Source organism: Geospiza fortis, unplaced genomic scaffold, assembly GCF_000277835.1.
Source record: "Geospiza fortis unplaced genomic scaffold, GeoFor_1.0 scaffold215, whole genome shotgun sequence".
NCBI classification, from domain to species: Eukaryota; Metazoa; Chordata; class Aves; order Passeriformes; family Thraupidae; genus Geospiza; species Geospiza fortis.
The window spans coordinates 569,716-586,420 of record NW_005054573.1 but is presented as its reverse complement, the minus strand read 5'-3'; the positions used below and the strand labels follow the sequence as shown (position 1 = coordinate 586,420).

The 16,705-nt window shown below is 40.8% G+C and overlaps 1 protein-coding gene across 1 annotated transcript; it reads left to right on the top strand.

Moving 5' to 3' along the window:
• Positions 1-254: 254 nt before the first annotated feature.
• Positions 255-11,867, top strand: RBM17 (RNA binding motif protein 17). Its single transcript, XM_031064247.1, has 12 exons — positions 255-440; positions 818-958; positions 2,052-2,168; positions 3,027-3,193; positions 5,073-5,170; positions 5,696-5,752; positions 7,463-7,604; positions 8,543-8,694; positions 9,312-9,385; positions 9,726-9,824; positions 10,146-10,218; positions 10,364-11,867. Exons 2-12 carry the CDS (start codon positions 836-838, stop codon positions 10,465-10,467), a joined length of 1,206 nt encoding a protein of 401 aa, XP_030920107.1. The 5' UTR covers positions 255-440; positions 818-835; the 3' UTR covers positions 10,468-11,867.
• The last annotated feature ends 4,838 nt before the right edge of the window (positions 11,868-16,705 follow it).

Below are 16,705 nucleotides of genomic sequence, written 5' to 3'. Positions count from 1 at the left end.
TGGGGGGACTCAGCCTGGAGAAAAGGAGGCTCTGGGGGGAATTTCTCGCTCTCCACAAGTCCCTGACAGGAGGGGACAGTCCGAGGGGCTCGGGCTCTGCTCACAGGTGACAAGCGACAGGACAATAGGAAATGGCATCCAGCTGCACCAGGGGAGATTCAGGTTGGACATTAGGAAGAGTTTCTTATCAGAAAGGGTGGTTAAGGTTTGGAATAGACTGCCCAGAGAGGTGGTGAAGTTTCCATCCCTGGAAATGCCCAAGGAAAAAATGGATGTGGCACTGAGTGCTCTGGTGTGGGTGTCAAGCTGGTCTTCTGACAAGATTTGGACTCAATGATCTCAGAGATCTTTCCCAACTTGATTGATTCTGTGATTCCCCAGTCCATGCTGTCTCCCCCTGGATAGCATCAGTCCTGCTGCCAAAATCCCACTGCTCTGTGGCACGTGGGAATTCCTACAACACCCTGTCCTCATCTGTGCCTTTGTAACCTCCTCTGTGTTCATCCCAAGGCCAGATAATCTTCAAAACCTTTTCTTTTTGCAATAAACTTCTTGCTATTGAGCCTTAATTCTTCATAAACCACTGCAGGATTAAATTAATTCTTGAACTGTGCTCATCACCTTTCAAACTGTTACTCTTAAGCAGCTTTGCTCTAGTTATGTATATTTACCACTAGCCAGAAAAAGGCCACTTTTCTCTGGCTTTAGGAAAAGTGAAATAAAAGGTGGTGTGCTCACATATGCAAACTATTAGCAAATAACCTGGAAATACGTTTGTGGTGTCATTTGGAGGTTTTTTTTTCCTTTTGTCTTTCAGTTTTAAATTGAAGAGAAAATGTCACTTTACGATGACTTGGGGGTTGAGACCAGCGATTCCAAAACAGAAGGCTGGTCCAAGAATTTCAAACTGCTGCAGTCTCAGCTGCAGGTGAAGAAAGCAGCTCTCACACAAGCAAAGGTACAGTCCCTTTCTGTTTCTCAGACTTCTTTCCTGTTCAGTGCATTGTGTTTGTGACCTCAGAATACTGATTTGAGGTAATTTTGCTGGCATATTTCTGTTACTTTGTAGCAAAGAGCCTGGCAAAGCTGAAGGGGAAAAGGGAAAATGCATTTTTCTGAGGGGGAGTGTTGCAAAATTAAAACTGAAGGAAGCACTGATGTATGTGCTGCAAACCTCTGAACTTCTTAACTGCAGAGCCAAAAGCTGATCTTCAAGTTTAGATTTAAAGATAATGAGATTCAGCTTTATAAAATTATTTTTTAATGTAAGTAGGGGTCACACTGTGATTAATTATTTACATATTTACATCATTCTATGGTTGTTATTTAAAGACTGTTGGTGCTAACCTGCAAATCATTATGTATTAGAAATTTTACAGCAAATATTTCCATAGTAGATGAAAAGGAGGAGTGCAAGCTGATTCTTATTAGACTGTGACAGAGCCATTTTCTCTTTTTATTGCTGCTTCTTTATATTTCACCCTTTTTCTTTGAGCAGTGTTGATATTTTGGTTCAGGCAGGACACAGGTGCTCTTTGGGTTCTGTAGTGAAACTACTTAATTAAAAGAAAGCAGTAGCACTGATGGCAGATATCTAAGTAGCAACAGCATTTTTTCACTGGAATTACCCCTGATTTATGCTGCTGAAACTGGGGGCAGGATTTAGTTGATTGGAACAAACTGCATGGATTAATTTTACTGTCTGCTGTATTAGTTATATTCTTTTTCCATTTTACTGATGTGCAGTGTATCCATAGCCCAACAGAAGAATAGGATAGGATTAGAAAACTCAGGAGTTCAGAAGAGTTTAGAATATTTTATCTGATGATAAATGGGAAGAACAGTAGCTCTTTGGAATAAATCTGAGTTTCTTAGAAACTAACTTAATTCAAACTCACCTGAAGTGATTGGATGAATTTTTAATGTGTGTTTCTTTTCCCAGTCAAAACCTAGGACCATCCACCTACCACAGCAAAGTATCTCAAGTAAGCTGAATTTCAGAAAACTGCTTTATCTTTTTTAGACATTGTGTGTTTTGGTGGTTTTTGCAGAGTCAGAGAACAAAACAAACCACAGTCCTTGCTCCAGTGATTGACCTGAAACGAGGCAGCTCCTCTGATGAGAGACAGATTGTGGACACACCCCCTCATGTAGCAGCTGGGCTAAAGGTAAGACCAGGGCAGCTGAAAGTTCCAGGTGTTTTGGAAGTTCAATGTTTCCTAGTGGTCAAAAAAGTGATTATTTTCTGAGAATGTCTTCCTCTGCTGAGAGTTTTTAATTAACATTTCAACTTTATTCAGACTTACGTGTGGTACAGCATGGAATTACCATGGTTAATGTGCAGTTATAAAACAGTGTTCTTAGAATCCTGGACATCTTAGAATCCTAGACACCTTAGAATCCTTCAAATTACTTGGCAAGACAGCAATTTGGGCAGCTAAATAATGACTCTAATTGTTATTGCACCAATGTTGGACCTGGACTTGTATAACAATCAACTGAAAAATAAAAGAACTAAAACCACCTAACCTTTTAAATTAATTTTTCATAGTGAGGAATCAAGAGGAACTCTCTCCCTGCAGCTTTTTCAAAGGAAAAGTTCTGAAATGGTTCTTTCAGATTAGAGAACAGTCTGTGTGCCTCTGTTGGTATTATATTAATAGCAGCTGATAAAAAGCCTGATGAGATTGTGTGGGAGGACCCTGGCAGATGCTTGCAGCAAAAAGATGCCATAAAGCTTCTAATAAAGCATTAATGGGGTTTGAAAAATTCCTGTCCATGCTGATTTGCTGCTGCTTTGCATTTTGCAAGGGGAGGAGGTGGTTCTTTATTCATGGGAAAAATTTCATGCAATGAGAGAGTGGATGAAATGTTAGGTTTAAATAAAACCAAGATTTCTTCCAGCACCAGTGGGATTAGGATATTAGCTCAGATTACAGAAGGAATCAGAAGTGTTAAATTTTTGCTTTCCAGCTGGGTTTTGTTTTCAGATCTCAGCTAAAAAAAAGAATTTCTCTTTTTTCCAGGATCCTGTCCCTAGTGGTTTTTCTGCAGGAGATGTGTTGATTCCCCTGGCAGATGAGTATGATCCCATGTTCCCAAATGACTACGAAAAAGTGGTGAAACGTCAGAGGGAGGAACGGCAGCGGCAGCGGGAGCTGGAGAGGCAGAAGGAGATTGAAGAGAGAGAAAAGTAAGGCTTTTGTTTAAAGGCTTGGCATATTGACTCTTACCTAAATAACCATGTCAATTTGTTTAATTTTATCTCTCTGTATTCTTGGAAGTTCTTAGAGGGTTTGTGAATACTGCTTGTTTGTAGAAACAAGAGCAGGGTTTTCATTAATATGTTTTAAGGCTCTTGGTAAAAATCACCAAACAGTGCAAAACCAATAAGAGTTATCAGTTTTGCAGCCTCTTTGGGTGAAAGTCCCTTGTCAAAATTATTTTAAATTTACTTTGTTTCAATAATAGCAGCAATATATGGGTATATCATGCATCATTATCAGACTTTGACCTTGCAGGTGATTTAGAGTATTTGATGTCATTGTCACCTGATTACAGAAAAACTTTTTCAACACTCAGTGATGAACCATCCTGTCTGCTTCTAAAAACTACAAACTGATCCATGGATGAATTCAGTTTTAAATGTAGCTAGTACAGCCTTTGAGAGGCATAATTGCATTTCCTTTTTTAATACTCTGCAATCAGTAATTTAATTATTAAGTAAGTTAATTATGTATTTAGTAATCTATTGTCTCTGGACAAAAGAAAATACTGCTTTATTTTTAATGCCCTTTCCCTGAAATAAGAAATCTCTGTAATCATGTTAAGGAAGTTGAATGCAGATTCAGTATCTGATTGTTATAAGTGGTAAAATGTCTGCCAGCCAAGCAGAAGATTACATTTGCTCATTTCAAGTGAAATGAATAAACCATCCTCATCACAGTATGAATCATCTGAAATTACAGTTCTGCTGCCCTGTTTAGATTGTGGAAATTGATATTTCTAGTCATTGGGTCTTCTCTGTCTTCTCTTAGTTGTATCTTTGTTGTTTTGATGGAGAAGGAATGTCTGAGGCTCTGCCCTACTGCCATGCAAGACCTCAGGAATCTGGGATGTCATTCCCACAGCTTCAGCATTGACTGCTCTTTGGTTGTATTTGCACCTGTGTGTGGGCCAAGAGTCTTTATATATATAACCATTAGAGCAAATAAGTGAAAAATACATAATAAATTCTGATTTCAAGCTGGGGAAACAATCTTAGCCAAACCTGTATCAGATGTGTGCTTTGGAAGTTCAGGCTGGACATTTGTTCTGATTTCATAGGGTAGAGATTCAGAAATTCTGTGTGGTTCCACAGTAGATCTGTTTTTGTCATCCTTTAGCACAGTTTTGGTGGCTGTGCTAGGAATGAGATTTGATTTGTGCACCAGGTGGTGCACTTAACTTTTGAGGAAAAGTGCTTTTCCTTTTTATTGTATTAAAGTGAGTAATTTCCTGATCACATCAGAGAGCTGAAGTGCAAACAAATCTTGAAGCATTCCTTACTTCTTAATAGAAATTATTCCTGAATCTTATTTTAATTGCCAAGCAAGCGTCTCAGCAATCTGATGTTTAAGCATGAGGATATTTTTATTCAGTAAATGATACTGCTCTGTGTAGTCTGTGATGGGAAATGTAAAAGGGGTTCTGTCCAAAGCAGGGTGATTGATTCATTAATTAGTGTCTGTTACCTTGTTCTCTGTTCCATCCAACACCTATTCTATTCAGTCACTCTGATCTGTTTGGACAGGATTTATTCAGGTGCTTCCTCCTTTCCATGCATTCTTCTTGGCTCACTTGCAAGGAGAAAATGATCTTGGCTTAGATCCATCTTCAGTTTCACCAAAAATGCCCCATGATGGTAAAAGCAGAGAAATAAATGGTGGAGGTGTTAACTTGCACTTTCATGGGAAACGTGCTAAATACCAGGTGGATGGAGCAGAATAATTCACCCTGCAGAGGGGGGATCACAAATTAAAAGCAAGAGTTAACTTCCATGGTTTCTCATCCTAACTTGCTGTGTCTCCTAGAAGGCGTAAAGACAGACATGAAGCCAGTGGGTTTTCACGACGACCAGACCCAGATTCTGATGAAGATGAAGATTATGAAAGGGAGAGACGGAAAAGAAGTAAGGGAACTGCTTATGGTTCTGGTGTGGAAAGAGGAGAAAAAGAGGGAGGGGAATTCACAGTCCTGTTTCATGGATTCTGTATTTCTTTGTCCTCACATGAGGACACTGTTAATTCTGAGCCTTTAGAATAAATCTGGCATTTTATTACAACATAATATAATGTACAATACTGGTATTTTTCCATGGAGGCAGGTGGCAGCCAAATTACTTGTGGAAATACCTCTGTTTAACCTTAGTTTGTAGATACCTGTTGTAAATTTCTGCATGGTGTAGGTTCCAGGGAAGGGATGAGGCATGACATAAAATCAGGCTGTGAGAATCACTGAGTTTTCACTATTGCAGCCTTTCATTCCTCTGTTTGTTACATCAGTGCCCTTAGAGCTTGTCAGGTGATGTGGATCAGAAATAAGTCTTTGTATAAACAAAATTAGTCTTTATTCTCTTTCAGCAGCAAAGTTACAGTAAATAATTCAAGTCTGTTGTGATATCCTCCAAATGTGTTGTGTTCCATTTTGCTCACAGGTATGGGAGGAGCTGCCATTGCACCACCCACTTCTCTTGTGGAGAAGGACAAAGAACGTGAGTACTCCAAAATCCTCTTCTCTAAACCCAGCACTGTTCATTTCCTCCTCAACTTTCTATTTAGTTAAGTCCTCCTGCTTTTCCCGTTGGATTCTTTGTAGCAGTAGGACATGAGCAAGTTCTTTGTTCATGGGGGGACACTGTGGGGGACCTGTGATGCTGCCCTGCTTCACATCTCTGTTCTGAAGAAATCTTTCTGTATTGCTGGACAAGAGGTTTGGCAAACTGGGCTCTTACAACCATGTGCCACTTCTGATGTGAAAGAAGAAATGTTACAGGCAGGTTTCTCTGGGTAGACTGGAAACCTCCACAGTCTGGAGAGGGAATTTTTCCATTGCTCTTTCCTTGAGGAGGTACTTAGTGAATATATTTTCTAAAGGAGTTTTGCACTAGAGACAGAATTCTATACATTTTTCCAGGATGCAGTTTAGCTGAAGAGATTTGTGTTTAGTGGTGGTGTGAGGAGCTCAGTTGTCCACGAGATGGCATCATCCTGCTGTAGGAACAAAACCATTCCCCTTTTTTTTCCCATGTCTAACTGTTGTAAATTTTAAAATTTCAAACAATTACCGGTATGTTTCTACATTAAAAAAAAAAAAAAGAAGAAAAAATCTCATGCACACAAAATTTTCTTTGGGAGTCCTCATTGTATTTATGACGAGATTAAAATGTAGAAAGTACCTCAAAACTTAAGTGAATGATCCAATGAAAGCATTTGATATGTATAAACATTCAAAACAGAAAGACATTGTTTTGAGTAAATAATTAAGAGCAATTGATCAGTGTCAAGGAAAAGTAAATATAGGCTGGAAACAGTAGAAATACCCTTAAGGGGGAGAGTTTTTAAAATGTGATAAGGAAATCTTTGTATGGCTTCTTACTTGGTCCTCAAATCCAGGCTGGAAGAAAACAAGAAAATATTGGTGTAGCAAAAGTCCCATAATCCAGTCCATCTGCTGTTTAACTAGGAATTACTTTTCCTCATATTATATCCTCAAACTTTGTGTCTGACCTTTTATTTGATAAGATACAAGAGCTAGTGTACAAGAAAATATCCTAAAATTAGGTCATTCTGATAAAAGTCCATAAGTCCATTCAAAAGTGATTTTTTTTTCCTAGTGTTGTAGTAGGCTTTTTTAATTTTCATTTTGCTATTTGACTTGTCATTGGAAGCTGATTTAATAATCTAACCAGTATGATTGAGATATCCAGATCCATCTCCATCCCCAGGAATAGCTGCAGTTCAGAAATTTCCATTGAGATGAGTTGCATTCGTTCTTTTTAATGGACTGATTTCTCTGCAAATGTGCAGTGTATTTTTATTACAGTCCTTGAGCCTTGAGTTGTGTGCATTGATCCATTTTTGTCATAATTCTGTTCCTGATGAATGGGTTGTAGTGCAAGTGATCTCTTAATGTTCCTTTTCTCCATTTAATAAGAGGTTAATAAATACATTATAGAGCTGTGGAAATCTATATCCAGTGAGGATAGATTCTATATTGGATTGGATTCAAATCCAATCTATATCCAATGAGGAAAACCTAGAATAACTCAGATGTTGTTTCTGAGAGAGAGAGGGAGGTGAGAGGATGTCAAAACAGCATGTGCAAAGGAAACATTCTTCTGATTTGGATTTATGTGTAAAACCTTTGCATAGTTTGTTAGGATTTTACTGAAAAAAAACCAAATGTGTCTTTTTTTTTCCAGCTGTAGCATCATTCCCATATGAGGAGGAGTCAAGACCTCGGGCACCTTCTTCCAAAGCAGCAATTCCTCCCCCAGTGTATGATGAGCCAGAGAGACCTCGTTCCCCCACAGGACCCAGCAACTCCTTCCTCGCCAACATGGGGTAAATCAATGAGTGACTCCTGCACATTTTGTGGGAAAAGGCATTGGAAGGTGGTGGAAACCAAGAGCTTGAAATAGTTTGTCAGGAGAGAAGAGCACAACCCATTGCTTGTGTGTGGTTAGTCTGAGTTCAGAGAGTCCAAACTGGCAGGATACAGGAAAAAATGTGGATTGACAGGATTGGGAAAAACACATCTGAGGTGGCTGCATTCAATGCTGTGCTTTTAAGACACACTCCAGCATGAAGTGTTTATGTCCTGTACAAGTCAGACAGTGGAGTGTACTTGAAAACACAGGTGGCATGTTAGTTCTTCTAGGTTACTTTTCCAGCTTTGTCTTAAATTTGCTACATACCAGCAAATTGATATTTCAGATAATTTCATCTCTGCTTTGTTGAAAAATTCAGGGTGTATTTTACATGAATGTAGCAGCTGTGGCTGCAAATCTGCCCAGTTACTTTCCTACCTTGTTATGTGATCTTGTGTTAACTACTGTGGTAACAAACAAAGGTGAATTTATAACTAAAAACAGCTTAGAGACCTCATTTTTGGGTTTGGTGGGTTTTTTTTTTAATTGTCCAGAAAAAGATAACCAAACTTGGTACTGTTGGACCAGCTTGTGCATTGTTACCACCTTTAATTACTATTACCATGGAACCCTGACTTCATTGAAGGGCTAAAAATCTGACCTGCCTTACTTTGACCACACAGTTGGCTATTTCTTCTGTGACTTAGTGTTTTAATCTTTCACCATTACATAGCTAGACTTTTTAGCCTTTTGCTTAGAAAAAAATCTTTTAACTTGTAGAAGCTCCTGTACTTTGTGCCCCTGTGTAAGGCAGTCTTAGGAGGTAGGATATTCCAGCATTCAGGAGAAATGCAGTGTTAATGTTCTGTGGAAGAAACCTTTATGAATTTTTTTTTCTTTTTCTCGTTGCAGGGGGACAGTAGCTCACAAAATCATGCAGAAGTATGGTTTCAGAGAGGGCCAGGGGCTGGGCAAACATGAACAGGGGCTCAGCACAGCACTGTCAGTAGAGAAAACAAGCAAGAGGGGTGGCAAGATCATTGTTGGTGAATCTACAGAGAAAGGTAATTGTGTCCTGCACCAAGTGTGTGAGAAATGAAGCTCCTGTGTTTCTGTTTACCAGCTGTCCTTGTTGAAAACATTGGAGTTGGAAAAATGACTCATATTTGTTCTTGTGGAAATTTATATTTTTTTATCTTTTGTAAAGTAATCCTGTATGCATTTTTTTAGCTCATCTTCCCCTTTAGTGTTGGGGAAGCATCTTCACTTCCAGGGCTGATCCTGCTCTGCCGTGATATTTTTTTCCCTGTCACACCCTGTTGATATTGCTCTCATTTCCCTGCTCTTGTCTGATCTTCAGACAACATCCAGGCTTCTGAGCACAAGTGGTGGAAGTCAGAATATTTGTAGTTCTTATGATACAATTCTGAACTTAGGAATTATTTCCCTCTGAGAAGCACTGCATTGTCAGTGTTACTGCTTAAGTCATACCACTGGAACTGATTTTTCTGCTTACTGTCATTCCAGGTAGCTACAAGTTGTGAATAACTATTCCTCACCAATATGAAAGTACATTTTGGTGCTTTTATTCCATTGTTTGGTCAATAAGATTCTGATAAAAGTCCCTAATTGAGCTTTAATCTTAAATTGTACCCTGATTCATTGTTCTCTCTTCAAGCAGAAACGGGCAAGAAGGCAGATTCCAACCCTTTAACTGAGATCCTGAAATGCCCAACTAAAGTGGTCTTACTGAGGGTGAGTTGGGAGTAAGGGAATGTGTCTTGGTGCTGAAATGTTTAAACTTCTGTTCCTGATACAAAACTCTGCACAGTTCAAATGGTTCTGGCCTGCACCCACGGGTTGTTCTTTGTTCTGGAGAAATTATGTGGCTTCTGGGGTACAAACTGTGACTTTAAATCAACACTGCTTTAAACTGTGCAGTTCCCTTGTCTTAGGGACAGGGAACTGTCTCCTCCTGTAGCTGTTAAGCTTTTAAAGTATTTGTGGTCACTGTTCACAGAGCATCTGTGATTTGTCTACACAATCACCTGCACAGACTCCATCCAGTGAATTGGGTTTGTTCTTTGACTTTCAGAACATGGTTGGTGCTGGGGAGGTGGATGAAGACCTTGAAGTTGAAACTAAGGAGGAATGTGAGAAATATGGCAAGGTTGGGAAATGTGTCATCTTTGAGGTAAGACATAATCTGTCTCTCTTTTTGGCTGCTCTGAAAGTAAACTGGGCACTCATCCCTCACACCTGGAGTGTTACTGCCTAAGAAAAGCATACATAGAAGATCTCTCAGAGTCCTTTACTGTGTTGGAATTCTGGATTTTCTGTATTTGTAAGATACAAGCTTCTAACAATAGCAACAGTGTGAAAACCACTTGAGTACTATGTTTTTGGAACCTTTTTATTTTGTTCTTTCACTGTCTTTGTGAAGAACAGCAATTGAAAACAATGTTCTCACTACTGTTTTAATTACTTGTGACTTGGGGTTTTTGTTTTGTTTCAGATCCCTGGTGCCCCTGATGATGAAGCTGTAAGAATATTTTTAGAGTTTGAACGGGTTGAATCTGCCATCAAAGGTAGGATCCTAAATTGTGTCATGTGCAGCTCAGAGCTAACTTCTGCAGAGAGATTAAACAGTCTCACTGGTCAGGCTGTTTAGTTAAAGAGATGTATATTTTATTGAATTGCTGCTTGCTGATCTGCTCTTTGTTTCAATTCCAGCTGTTGTGGATCTAAATGGAAGATATTTTGGAGGCAGAGTGGTGAAGGCTTGTTTCTACAACCTGGACAAGTTCAGAGTGTTGGATCTGGCAGAACAAGTTTGATTTTAAAAATCTAGCTGGAGGTGTCATTGTTTTGGCAATCACGTTTTCAGCAGTAGGCTGGGAATAAAGAAGAGAAAAGTAGCTTTCCTAGCAGACTGGAAACAAGCCTCATTGAATGGATTTTACACATTCGTTGTGACTTATGGTTTTTTGTAATATAAAGCCCTTTGAAAGTAACATTCACGTCTGTGTGGTTTTGAATTGCACATTTCTGCTTTCTGCTCTGGGGATCCTGGTGTTTTTGAGCTTTCAGATGACTTTGCTCTGTTGAAAACCCACTGCTGAGGAGATGCTTTGTCTGTATTCCTGCTTTCTTTGTTCTGGTGCTTCATCATGGAATCCCTGTGCTGGATCCACAATAAGTATGAAGCTTTGGACAAGGACTGTGTGCTATGATCTGCTCTTCCCTGATGATCTCTCCTAGAGTTAGAGCCTTGCTCTCCTGAGTCCTCATCTCTGCACACCAGTGGTTTGGGTCATTGGACAGTTGCAGCTCGTTTGTTCTGACTCCAGGACAAAGCTTCTGTGCCAGAATGGAGACTGAAATAACAAGGATTGAGTCTGTCTTCACAGAGCAAAAGAAAATCTATCTCTAATCCAGGGAAATGGAGAGAGGAGGGAATTTAATGGACTCTTAGCAGGAGCTCTGTGCTGGGAATATCCAGGGATAACTGACTGCAGGTCATTAGTAGGGAGAAGGGAAACTCCTTCCTGTATCTGGCCAGCTGTCAGAATCTCATTCTCTAACTCACACATAGGCAACTAACTTTGTTTAACCTTTTCAAACTTGGCATTTGCTCTTTCTGTTTATATTTCTATTTTTGAGGTCAAATACCATCAGGGTTAGGCTTTCTTTTGGAAAGGAGTGCTTTTGGAAGTTTTCAAAGTAGGAGGCCATGGAGGGAAGTTCTCATGAAAATCTGAAGAGTTGACAAACCAAACTACTAAACACTACTACTCTTAGTTTTAACTTGATGTAAAATAGTACACAGCTCTCTGCTCCTGGTTATATGTTTGCTTTTTGTTTGGGAACAGTGTGTGACAAAGAGTTGCCAAGAAGGGACTCTGCAATGGTGGCACTTGTCTCTGTGCCCCATTGCACCCAGAATTGTGGAGATACTGAAGTGGCTTTGAGCCCTGAGGGCATTTTAGCTGTTTGAAAGCTGCTGCTGGATGTCTTCTCCTGTTACACACATGGACTGGGGGGAGGGGGGACAGACCTGTAGTTTAATGCTGTGAATATCTCCAGTTCTTGCCCTTTTGTTGAGTTTTGGCTGCAGATTTCTATGACAAACCCTTGGGTCTTGTGTTTGGCTTATTTTGTCTGCTTGTGTTCCACCAACCTCTGTACAAAAATTTGCTTGTAAAACAAAATTTTTTTTTTAAAAACTGGTATTTTACCTGCTGTGTGTTGGCTTCCTTACTGTGCTCCTGTGTTGTGTAGGGCAGTCCCTCAGAGTTGGGCACTTTCTCTGATCCACCCTCACTGCAGCAGAGGTGAGGAACAGGCCTGACACCAAAACCACGGGACTTGGGGCAAAAACAAAATCTAGATTCTGTTCCTGCCTCTGCTCTTTGTTTTCTCCTTGACTTTGAGCAATACTTTAAGGTCTTTGCTGCTGTGTAGTAAAAGATTAGCCTGGTATGAATTAGCATAGGTTTGCTTGTAGTACTCAAATAATTTGAGTGGCTGCTGTAGCGAGTTTAACCACTGGTAGCAGATTGAGTGTGATCTGAACTTAGCTTGAAAAATGACTTGGCTTTAAGCAATGTGATATATTTATGGCTCTTATTTCAGCAAATGCCTCTTGAGTGACTAGGCTGTAAGTATTTCCTGAGGTACACAGGCTGTTTTGTGTGCCTTTAACCAGCTGTTCTGCTTTTTGGCACTTCTCAGCTTCCAGTCTGATAACTTGAAGGTTTTGCATTTGCTGAGAATGGCTTTATTGGCAACTTTTGAACCATTTCATTCTGAGAATCCTTATTGTGGTTGAAGACAGCAGTAAAACTTATCCATGAAAATGCGGGGGAGAGGGTTTGTTCATTTAGTGTTTTGTGTAGGAGATTCATGCTATAAATGAGGTGTTTTTCTGTACCATGGGGACACTGAAGCAAACAAACCTGGAGCAGACTTACATCCCCTGAATTCCATCTGTGTGGTGGAGGCTGCACAAACACGTGACAGTGGAGCCAGGTGTGTAAGCAGGTGATGCAACCAAACCTGCACAGCTCTGGAAACCTGCAAAGGTTCAGACACTCACTGAGCTCTGTGGTCAGATTTCATCTCCTTAGCAGGAAGCATTTTTTGCAAATGCACCTTCTCCCTGTTTTTCAACACAATGTGTTGGCTCAGACTTCCTCAGGCATGTTTGTATCTTGCATGCCTTGAAATGTTTGGTTCTGAATTTACTTCTCTGCTGGAGAATTGGCCTCCTCTGGAATCTTGCCACTGACTTCTATTTCTAGTAGCTTCTCAAGTAACTTTTTATCTAACACCTCCAGCTCTTCCTGCTTATACATCCAGTTTTCTCCACTGTTTCATCAGTGAGTGCCCTTTCCAAAGGCTCAGCAGCACTTAATTTGGAGCTCTTTGCAGCTACCAAGTTTTATTTGGTGGTTTGTCTTTACACCTTGGGTATTGTGCGGGCACCTCATTCTGTCATATATGTTTGTGGTGACTGGTCTGAAGCAATAATATTTTTGTTTCTCTTTTTGTGTGGTGCCCTAAAATGTTCTGATTTCACAGAAAGTGAAGAGGATGATGGGCTCTTAGGAACATTTACCTTACTGGTTTAGTGCTTCAGGTGAAGCACTGGGTGTTTTTCAGGTATGATTTCCTAAATTTAAGCTTTAATTCCTTGGTTTAAGCACCTGTGTAAATGCTGTGATTCTCTAATACATTGAATAACTGCATCTCCTCTTGGGCTAAGTATGAACTGTTCATTGCTTCTGGGAATTCAGATTAGATGCCTGCTTAGAGAGATCTGAGTGTCCTGGAGCCAGCAGGAGGCTGAGAGGGACGTGTAGGACGTGTCAGCCCAGAGCTGAATGAAGTGCCTGGTGCATTAACAACCCTGAGGTCTTAAGAACAGGGATTTGCACAGTGGCATCACTACCTTGTTCTCTTCTTAATTCAGAGCACTGGCTACTATATTAATAGTGGGGATTTAGTGACTTGATTACCTTCCTAATTGTTAAAACCCCAAGGTGTTTTTGAGCTGTAGCAGCTATTTCAGAGCCCATCGTTAAGCACGTGGGTTATGATTTATTTTCTCACCTGCACTGTTCTGCACTTGACCTGTGTTGAATTTCACTGTCAGTTTATCACTTTGCCTGCTCAGTAAAGTCACTAAAATCTGATGTGAGATGGAGCTTGCAGGGAACATTTTTAACATTACTATTGTCAAAATCTTAGGTTTGCTTTGCCATTCTTACATGAAAGGTGAGAGTTGTTGCCCTGAAGAACTTTCTGTCTGAATAGCCATGGAGAAAGGGAGGCAGGAACAAGAAATATCTTGCCCAAGGACATGCAGAAGGTGGTTTGGAGAGTTGGGATTACACCCTATTCCCCTGTACTTGCAACTCTGCAACCAAAACCTACATTCCTGGTGTAGCTGCTTTTTATTGTGGCAACAGAAAAGGGTAGAATCTCTTAGCCTTGAGCTTTGGATTCTGAAGCAAGTTCAGAAGGAGATGTAATTCATGTGCTGCAGTCTCTGTAAGTGGTTGCCTAAGGAGAGGCTTATCTGAAACCAGGCTCCTGTGGGAGATTTGAGTGTGTCAGGGTATTCTACCCTTCTGTGCAAGAGAAAAGATGTGTTGTAACATCGTACAGTTTTCTTAAAGATAGAAAGACAAATATGGGAGGTTTCAAAGAGGGCCTTAAACTCTCAGATCCTTCCCGCTCCACAAGCAGAAGTCTAATGGGGGAGTGAGAACTTTCAGTCCTCACAGCACTTGGTGCAAGAGGCCTTGAGCAAGACTAATTTTCACCTTGAGTTACATTGAGTTAATCCCATATTCCTGCCTGGGATTGTTCCTCCTCAGGAACAGGACTTGGCAGTTCTCATGGAGCTCCATGATGTTCCTGCCAGCCTCTTCCCAGCCTGCCCAGGTCCCTCTGGGTGGCAGCATGAGGTAGCTGCCACTGCTCCCAGTCCATGTGATCTGCAAATTTGCTTTAATGAAGGTGTTAAAGAGGGCTGGACCCAGCATTGACCCCTGGAGTTCACCAACAGCTCCTGGCCTCCAGCCACTTTATGAGCCACTGATCATTCAGGCATTCAGGCAGCTTTTGGTGGCTGCTCCTGCAGCTTCAAGAGCTTCTTTGTCAGGAGGATCTCACAGGTGACAATGTTTGGAGGGCTTACAGAAGTCCAGGTAGACAATACCCACAGTCGTCCCCTGCCAGGCCAGTTTTTCATTGTGGAAGGTTAAGCTGGGCAAGCATGACTTCCCCTCAGTGAATCCAAGCTGACTGTTGCTGATTTTCTTGTCCTTCATAAAAACACTGTTAGATTAGCTACTCCCAGAATTGTAGGAATTATTTTAAATTCTCTAAAAATTGGAAGAGAGCAAGAACATTCACACAGCTGAGGTCCATGTATGGATGCATCTGGCATTGGTAACGTGCTCCTAGCTGGGTGCAAGACTAACCCTATTCCCAAAAAAGCAGGAGCTGCTTGTGGTCATGGAGGACTTGGTGTCACTTACAAGCACTTTGTGTCACAGTAAGTGCAGTACTGTAATGATTGAGTTCTTAGGGGAATTCCTGCCTTTAGGTGATGAGTTATCCTTAAAAACAAACAGGGATTGATTGTGTCTAGCAGTGTGTGCTCTGTTCATTTGCTGTGGCTGAGCAATGAGAGGATTTACCCAGGAGATTTGGATTCCTGTTATGCTGCTCTGGGCAGATGTAGATTCTTCATAGATGGGTTTGAAAGTAGCACCTGGGCTTAGGAATTGTTTTGATGTGTCCTGTAGACAGGACTTTGGATAAAAGACTTCCCTCTTGCCCTGTGATGCTGTGATTTTATTCAAGCTGCAGAGCAGTTAAAGAGCAATCCCAGCGCCTTTATCATCCATCAATTTGGCTTATCCTCACACATCACCACTGGCTTCTGGTTGTGGCTGTAGAAGGTACTTCTGAAGTGCAGCTGGAGATGATCAGGCAGCTCCTGGCAGGACACGTGGCCCTTGATTTTGTGTTTAATATGTGAACACAGCTGTTTCTTACCTGTGATGTAATTTAGAGGATGAATTCATCTGCTTTGCCTTGTTTTGAATCATAAAATCATAGTATGGTTTGGATTGTAAGGGATCTCAAAGACCAACTAGTTCCAAACCCCTGCCATGGGCAGAGACACTTTCCACTAGACCAGGTTGCTCAAAAATTAATCTTTTCCTCAAAAGAATTTAGTGACATTTCCTGCTTCACAGAGGAAGACAAGATTTTTTGAGGATGCAAAACTGGTAATTATATGAGTTGCTCATAATATCAGCCAGAGCAGACAGACCTTAACCTCTGGGCAGCCCTGGATGTAACCATAGATACTCATGTCAGGAGCAGCAAAGGAGTAGCTGCTCCTTTTTCCTCCTCACTGAAGGATTTATTTAACTCTGAAACTTTTTCTAAATGAGTGCTTGGATTGGTAAGATTGCCTTTCTCCTCCTGCAGGTCAGTGTATTATAAGTGCTGCTTGCTTTGAATGTCCAGTGTGATTTTACCTCCTATTTACTGCAAAAAATATTTTGTGCCACTCGAGGTGCAACTCAGCCAGTTAGTGGCAAGGAATAAAAAACATTCTGTAAAGTCTGCATGACTTTTAACTGCTGGACAAAAACCTGGGCAAACCTAAAGTATTTGAGTTCTGTTTCTAAAGAAAGAGAATGAATGACAAAATCCTGTCTGTGTGCCTGTGTTTGGTACTTTAACCAGAGCTGTGCAGTGGCTGACCACAAATACAAAAGTGATCCTGTTGTCAGCTGTGCTCCTTTAGGGATCTTGCTGCCTGTTTGTGTCAGGTGGGGCTGGATCTTGCTGGTGGCTTTTTGTGCACAGGTGCCAACACGGCTTTCCATGTCAGCAAGCAAAGTCCTGTTTGAATGAGGGGGAAATGGATATTGAAGAGGAAAAGGTGCAATGGAAGAACAGCTATGAAAGCCAAAGGAAACGTTTTGTAAGTTGAAGAAGGGGTGGTTTGTGTGTGCTCCTTCCTCTCACACCCTGATTCCTGCT